Source organism: Volvox carteri (assembly GCF_000143455.1).
Source record: "Volvox carteri f. nagariensis unplaced genomic scaffold VOLCAscaffold_93, whole genome shotgun sequence".
Lineage (NCBI taxonomy): Eukaryota > Viridiplantae > Chlorophyta > Chlorophyceae > Chlamydomonadales > Volvocaceae > Volvox > Volvox carteri.
The window spans coordinates 357516-365593 of NW_003307636.1; the positions used below are offsets into that span (position 1 = coordinate 357516).

At 58.9% G+C, this 8078-nt stretch overlaps 1 protein-coding gene across 1 annotated transcript in view; it reads right to left on the bottom strand.

The window, feature by feature from the left end:
• VOLCADRAFT_119963 (uncharacterized protein) overlaps window positions 1-4793 on the bottom strand; it is a gene marked incomplete at both ends in the record, with an annotated part of 7643 nt that extends 2850 nt beyond the window's left edge. Inside the window, 4 exons of the mRNA XM_002958399.1 lie at window positions 48-1779; window positions 2195-2379; window positions 2576-2643; window positions 4474-4793. Of these exons, the coding sequence (XP_002958445.1) occupies window positions 48-1779; window positions 2195-2379; window positions 2576-2643; window positions 4474-4793 (2305 nt within the window). The remainder of the gene's footprint in view (window positions 1-47; window positions 1780-2194; window positions 2380-2575; window positions 2644-4473) is intronic.
• Window positions 4794-8078: the final 3285 nt, after the last annotated feature.

The following is an 8078-nucleotide window of genomic DNA, read 5'->3' on the forward strand; positions in this document are numbered from 1 at the left end:
TCGGGACCCTGCCGCCGCCGCCGCCGCCGCCGCCGTCGACGCGTCACCGGCGTGACACGGGGCTTCGCCGCTGCCGTCCGCGCTGTCGGCGGCGGCGGCGGCGGCACCGTCAGAAACGCCTTCAGCAGGTCCCGGACATGCTGCTCTAATATTGCCATCTGACACCTCCGAGAACGGTCCTGAGGGCCTTACGGGTTGCCGTACAGCTCCGGCTGCGGAGGTGACCGCTGGGGCCAACGTCTGCTGAGGTGTTCGTACATCGACGGCTGTCGCCGGCGATTCCGCCGGTCCAGCCAGTGCTGATGTCGATGCTGACGTCAGCACCGCCGGCGCCGCCGTCACCTTCGATGATGACGACAGCCGCGTCTGACTCATCGACGTCTGACTCAGCAACGCTTTTGCAAGGTACCTGTACGACACCATCCCACAGCCATCCTGGAAGCCGCGCGTCAGCGCCTTCGCCGCCGCGGCCGACAGCTCCGCCGACGCCGTACCCGGCACCAATGCATCTAGAAGGTTCGCACGCTCCAGGGCATGTACGAAATCTGTGGGCGCCACCTTTCCACAAGACTCCCTGTCGAGTCGGCGGCAGCTAGAGTAGAACTCCTCCACGGCCTCTCGGCTGGGCAGCAAGGAACAGATCATGCGATGTGCCTCCGCCGCATCCGCCCGCTGCACCTCAGCAAGAGTTACCTTGGCGGCATGGCGCGCGGCTACGTCTCGCTTCGCTGGCGACGGCTTGCCGACGGTGGCGGCAGGGTGGTCCGCCACCGCTGCCGTACGGCTCGCCGTCGACGGATCAAGCGCCGCCGACAACACCGCCGCGACGCTGCCGGTAGGGATATACGTCGCAAACGGCGGCGGAGATATCGAGGGACGCAGCGGAAGCGTCACTGTCGTGGGCCATGCGCCGGCGGCGTGTACGAACTGCTCCTCTTCCCGCTGCTGCTGCTGCTGCTGCGGCAGCGGCGATGATTGCTGCTGTTGTTGCTGTTGTCGTACAGGATGGCTGTAGCGTCGCGTCGTGCCATTGCTGCCATTCGACGACCCCTCGCTCGACCACTGCTGGCCTCCCGTGTCGTACTGTACGGGCTGCCATGTCAGCGGCGGTGGCAGGTAGCTTTGAGGCTGTTGCTGCTCCTGCTGCTGCCGGCCCCCCGACGCTAAGGAGCTACACCGCTGTGGCTGTAGCTGTAGCTGGTCCGAGGGCTGCTTTGTTCCCCATGTCGCCGCCGCCGCCTCCGGCGGCGGCGGCGGTAGCTCCTGCGGCGGACGCGGCGGGTCCCGGGCTGTAGCGGAGCCACCGCCGCGGCTGCTACTGCCGAGAGTGGGTCGCGCTGAGAATATCCGACGCCGGGAGCGCGTCCCGCTGATATCGCTGACGTCTAGTCCAGGATCTCGAAGGTTCTTTCCCACATGCGCCCGGAACGGCGGCTCCCATCCTGGCCAGCTTCCCTCCACATCACGAGTGCTCAGGAGGGTATGGCGCGTCTCCATCTTCTCAGGGCGCTCCGAAACCGAATCCACTCGGTTGATGTCGTACACATCGAGCGTGTCACGTGTGTTTCGCTGAGGGAGCTGTAGGGGAGCTCGGGGTTGCTGGCGGGGTGTGGCGAGTGTGGACGGGGCGTCGGCGACGCCGTCCGCCGCCGCCGTCGCCGCCGCCTCCGTCGCCGCCGCCGCCGCCTCCGTCGCCGGTGTCGAAGCCCCCGGCAAAATGTACCTGGGGGTGTTTGGGTCCGTGTCTCGCGCGCGGAAGGGAGCACCTTTGGCCGCGGACTGCAGGGGATGGGATGGGGGGAAGGGGGAAATAGGCGGGTTAGAGATGGTGTTTTGCCGTACAATTTGACGGTGGCTGTGTCTAATGCATGGCCCTAATGCAGATGACGCAGTGTAGCAGCGCGAGGGCGACCGCACACGGGGCATAAGGGGCTTAATCATTTTATTCATCGACTAGCTGAGTGTCAGTGAGTGGATCTGGTTGAGGGCTGTGTGTGTGTTGGTGTGTGTTGAGGTGTGTGTTGGTGTGTGTTGGTGTGTGTTGGTGTGTGTTGGTGTGTGTTGGTGTGTGTTGGTGTGTGTTGGTGTGTGTTGGTGTGTGTGACGGCCTTAACAGCTCAGGCAGGACCGGGCCCTGTAGTCCCTAAGCTGATAAGGAAAGGCCCTCCCTGAAGGCGACCCTATGGGGGCTCACCGAAGCACCGTCGATATCACGGCTCAGAAGCCCATAGCTGATTTTGTTAACTGTGAGAGGGGTGAAAACCTTGGGCCGCATCCCCGGGTCATCATCGAAAACTTTTGCGAGCGAGAGCTGGGTAAATTCGCCCTTCGCTAGAGGTTTATGCTGTAATACTGATCGGCCGACGTCGTCCTCCTCGCCTGCGTGCAATTGCAAGTCCGAGACGGGGCAGGTAGGTCGAAAATTACCAATCGGGACCATCACACCACAGTACGAAGCTACGCAGTTTTTCTTAAAACTTGTGCAGTGTTACATATTGAACAGCTTATTGAGAAACTCCTTAAGCCTGAACCTCGCGAAAACCCGCGGCCCGCGGCATCGTTTAATGCTTCGTACCTTTATGCTTGAAGTAACTTTGGCGAGGTACAAATGCAGATTGGGGTCTCATACGGCGATCAGGAAGCCTGCATGCGCGCGATGGCGGCAGGATAACTTGCAGAGACACGAACCTTTGTCATTCGCCAGAGCCGCGGTCGCATAACATAGTAACCCTGGTGATATCCTTCCCAATTCAGCGTATAACCGCATATAGTCGCAGTCGCTTCTAACGTTTCAGAAATCGAAGCTCCAGCAAACTACGGACGCGACCTTACAGGTCACACAAGCACTCACCCGCTTGTATCAGGTTTATCACGGGTATGGTTAAGAACGTACTCCATGTTGCCAGCTAATGAAAACACGCAGAGTATATGTAACGCAGTATAGGCTTTGTAGGTGGGCGATGTAATTACAACGCTAGGAGGGAAAGAAGACATATGAAACCATTGTCTCCTTACATTTGGCAAACCTTTGCCACCTGGGGGCTGCAAAGGTAAACATGAAGGCAAACTGTCAATGCGTCCGGTTTCGGAGCCAGAGTGCCAAACTCCAAGCTTTACTCCCTTCAAAATTTGGCAAACAGACTTTGCTGCAGCTTCTGTATATTACTACTGTAACATTACTCTATCTGTACCAGTAACGCTGATGCTTACCGGGCCTGCTCGGGCCTTTCCGGGCCTAAGCTCTGGTTGGGCCTTCAATGAAGGACGCTACGATTTAGCCTTAGAGTTAGGAAGATTTCTGAAAATTGAATTATTCTCACAGTGACTTCACTAACCCAACCCCCTTAGGAGTTGGCAAGAAATGGCAACATTTCACTGGCAGAGCATGCCGCTCGATGTGTTTAGGCATGTAGTCAGAGATGTATCGTGCATTCCGTTGGATGGAGATTTTCTTAGGATGATGCACGCAGTCAATAACGTTGCAATTAACGTGCAACAACATACTCCGGAAGTTAGTTTCCCTCCGGCATCCTCTACCAGCTCGCCCAAGCTAATATCGGTTACAACTGATTTTCCTTCATACAGTATTGTCCTAGCGAGCGACGGCCTTGGGCAAAGCCGTGACAGCGTCGACCATGGGGAGATGCAGCCGGAGCTTTTCCAGCTTGCCGTTCGTACACTGCGCCTTGTGTGCCGCGGCTGGCGCGAGGCCGCGTCGTCCGCCGTGGTGCGGTTGCAGCTCTCAAACCTGGACGCTCTCCATCCCGACCGCTCGCTGGCCGCGGTTTTTCCCGAGCTGCACGACCTGGACCTATCGTCGTACACCCAGTTGTACGACGAAGACGTACCGCTACTGACCAGCTGTCGCAAGCTAGCTGTCCTGAAGCTCAGCGGCCGACGTCTTACCCCAGCTGGTGAGCATTTAGACTGTCACTGAATGGACAGAATATGGACAGAAAAATTTATGGGCCTTATCCTTTTGAACAACACAGTCACATGCATTTAGAGAGATGTTTAAGGAAGTGACTTCTTGGCGGGCTAGCGGGCTTCATGGTAAGACATCGTATGCTAGTTGGCCGATTGACGGGAGGGCTGGTGGGGAGGCCAGGTAATCGGGCGGGGAGAACCTCTGGCCCCACCTAGCCTGTTGGCCTTTGCAGCCGGCTAGGCGTTTCTCGGTGCCCTAAATTAATCTGAGCCGGGGGCAGGCATTGTCGAGTACGGCACCGAGATCTCTCCCCATGGGGGATCTGCTGGTGGGGTGGGGAAAAGGGTACGGCAAGCACCGGATTCTGGAGGGACGTGTGTGTGTGTGTGTCGTACCCCGTCCTTCCCACCTTCGCTCCCTCCTCGTTCTGACCCGTTGCCCCTCCCCCGACCCCTCCCTGGACAGGTGTCGCTGCACTTGCGCCCCTAACCTGCCTTAAACGTCTAGATATATCCTGTGGTCGGCTGCAGTACCCCCTGGCGCACGTGCTGAGGGCCCTCCCTGGAGTGAAGCACGTGACGGTCAGGGGCTGCGTCGCGGCGGTGCTGCCGCCGCCGCCGGTGCCGCCGCCGCCGCCGGGAGGCCCGCCGCCGCCGCCGCCGCCAGTGCCAGCGCCCGCGCCGCTGCGGCCACCGCACATGATGACGCCGGTGCAAAAGCGCTTCCCGCCGACACGCACGCATGTGATGAGTACGACAGGCAGGTACGGTGGTTCGCCGCCGCCGCCGCCATCGTTGTTTCCTGGCATTGTCAGCACAGCCGCTTCAGGCGCTAGCGCCGTCGGCACCAGTACGGCAATGAGCATCGTAGCGGTTGCTGGGGCGGGCAGCAGCGGCGGCGCCGTTGGAACGCGCCCTTTACGGCAGCCGGCGCCGCCGCCGCCGCCGGGGCCGCCGCCTGAACCCTTGTTCAAGACAGTCGCCAGGCCGCCAGCCGCCGCCCACGTGGCGGCTTCTCCGGCTTCGTCATCTGTAATGCAGCGGCCGCCGCCGCCACCGCCGCCGGGCTTGCCGCCGCCGCCGCTGAAGCCTTGGGTACGGCTGCCCAAGCGGCGGCGGGAGCAACCGCCGCCGCCGGCGCCAGGCCAAGCACAGCAGCAGGCAGCGACGGCACTGGCTGAGTCCGCTATCGGAAGATGTACGGTGCCGCCGCCGCCGCCGGGGCCCCCGCCGCCGCCGCTCTTCTCTGGGACTGTTCATCAAGCTAAAGTTGCTGCTGCTGCCGCAGCAAGTAATAGTGCCTACAAGAGTACTGCAGCAAGGTCCATTGCCGTCGGGGGAGCCGGCGGCAGCGCCACCTCTAGGGAGGCTCCGCCGCCGCCGCCACCGCCACCGGGGCCCCCGCCGCCGCCACTGTATCCCGCGACCAGGCTAACGAACTTCTATGTAAGCAAGATCTGTTTCAGCTCGCCAGGATTTCCCACTGCCTCCGGTGCCGCAACCGCAGCAGCAGCAGCAGCGGCGGCGCCAACCGCGTCCAAACCAGCTGTACAACAGTATTCAGTATCCGCCGCCGCGGAGGCGAGTCTGGCGCCGGCGGCGGAGGCCGCATCGCGCCTGGCGTTAGCTATGTACGGCGATATTTCATCTAAGAACCATCAAGACGGCGGGAAGGCGGCAGCGCCTGCTACGCTTGCAGCTTCTGCCGCCGCCGCCGCCGCCACCGCCGCAAAAACATTAACAGAAGCGTCAGCTGCATCGGCAGCTCCGACGCCGGCGACAACTGGCCTTACCTCGCCCGTTTCCGTACATTACCACCCGCCGGCGTCGGAGGCCATCCGGTCGCCGCCGCTTGCGCCGCTGCCCGCGCCTGCCTCGTTAGAGTGGTGCGCGATGGTTCCGGAGCTGCAGTCGCTACACCTGGTAGATGTACGGGGACAGTGGCTGGCGGTTTCGGCGCTCACTCGGCTCACGGAGCTTGTCGTGCGGGACTGTGAGCGGCCCGAGCAGCACCGGCCGCTTGGGGCGATGGTGGGTGCAATAAGGGGAAGGGGAAGGGGAAGGACTGCGTGCGTGTGTGCGTGTGTGTGTATTGGGGGGGTGAGAGGGAATTCGGACCAGGGATTTATGCCGCGTCGGCTCAGCAGGGCGGGCGGGTGAAGAGCTTGAGGGCGATGGTGGGTGCACAATATATGCTGCCTGTTGAAGCCCTTACAAAAAAGGGCTTGTTGGTAATGGCGATAACGAAGGGAATGTCGAGATGACAGGGCGGCGCTCGGGGAGAACCTTGAGAGGTGGTTGGTTCGTCAATGAGGGTTTCGGGGCACAACCGAAATTTTTGGGTTACTTGCTGAAGAACCCTAATGGCTAACGTCCTATGAGGGCCTTACGGGATGCGGCGGCAGGGGCAATTCTAAATGTAGAGGGGTGTGCATGCATACCTTCCTGTCCGCGGCCCCAAACACGGCCATAAAGCCAACCCCGCCACATGCATATGAATACATACATACATACATACATACATACATACATACATACATACATACATACATACATACATACATACATACATACGTCCTACGCTCGACCCGGGGCGCCACCAGGCCAAGGGCTTGACGGGGCTGCGGCGGCTGGCTTTGTACGGCACCTCAGCACAGCTGGACGGCTCAGACGTGGCGGATGCCGTACCACGGTTCGTACGACTGGAGGACCTGACCATTGAGTCCCTGTCGGTTGTGCCGCACCAGCTAGTGCTTCGAAAGGTACGACAGCGGAGGCCGTACGTACACCTCTGCCGTACAGCTCCCTTAGCTTTTTGTCACTTGTGTCCGGTGTTCCTTGTGTCCTGCCTAACAGACCGACATACAGACAGACGGGACGACAGTCTCCACGTCATCGCCCCTACCCTTCGTTTCTATTCGCCTTTCCCTTCGCTCGCCCTCCGCTGCGCCCTCTTAAGAGCCTTTAACATTATTTATTATTTTTTTAAGACGCAAATCGGTTACGGTTGTGCACATTTTGTATATTGGGTCTAGTTTCCTAACGACCGTTCCTAGGGCCCGTCCTCCTCCTTTTGGACGTCGTTTTCATTTATTTCCTCTCTGCGGCTCCTCTCCTCCTTGGCTCATTCCATCATTATTTTGAATGCCCTCCCTCCCTCGTTCGTGGAACAGTATACATAAACAATACATAGATCGTCTAGTGTAATCTTAGTTTACTTTCGTCTTTCCCTCCCTCCCATCTCCCCCTGATGAATACATCCATTCCAACACTCCTTTGGTTTTCAGTGATTTACTAACTATTCATAATAAAATTAAAAATCATCTTATCATTATCAGAATTATTATTTATTTTTATTATATTGTATATTATATTATGTTGATATTGATATTGATATTGATACGATATTGATATTATTAATGGGGTGTTACACTGTTATTATTATTGATGATATTATTAATTATGTTAATTATAATTCTTATCGATGATATTATTTCCCTTACTGTTTCATTCCTATCAATCCGTTTAATCGATTGATCTCCACTGCAGGATCTTGATCAGCTCATTAGCAGCCTGGCCCCGCTGGGATCGCGCCTCACAAGCCTGGTACTCCGGCGACCGGGCTGGACGTTGGAGCGGTTGAAGGCTTTGGCGCCCCTCAAGGGCCTTACGAGGCTTGAGGTGGGAGATAGGGGGCTAGCCAGCCGGTCAGACAGGCTGGCAGGTGGCGGAGGCGGCGGCGGCGGCGGTACGGCAGCCTTGGCGAGTGACGCAGGTACACGCACATTACCCGGACGAGATACCCGCGTGCCGTGGCGTGACTTGACGCGGGTGGAGCGGCCTGAAGGGCGGAGGGAGGGGCGGTTTAACGAATGGGCCGCGAGATGGAGGGGGCGAGTTGGAGAGCAACTTTGCGAAAAGGTGTCGGTTGGCAGATTTACCCCCAGATCTACCGGTGTGTATGTATGTCTGTGTGTTTACGGCATGGCGGCTACCTGGCCTGCGTATGTATGTATGTCGTTTGTGTCTGTGTCTGAATCTGGTTGTGTGGAGAGGACCGGAGAGCAGAGGGGGATGGCGGCTGAGTTGGCGGTCCCCGGGATGGTTGGATGGGGTTGGGAGACGTTTCGAGTTCCTTCCTTCCCTCCCTC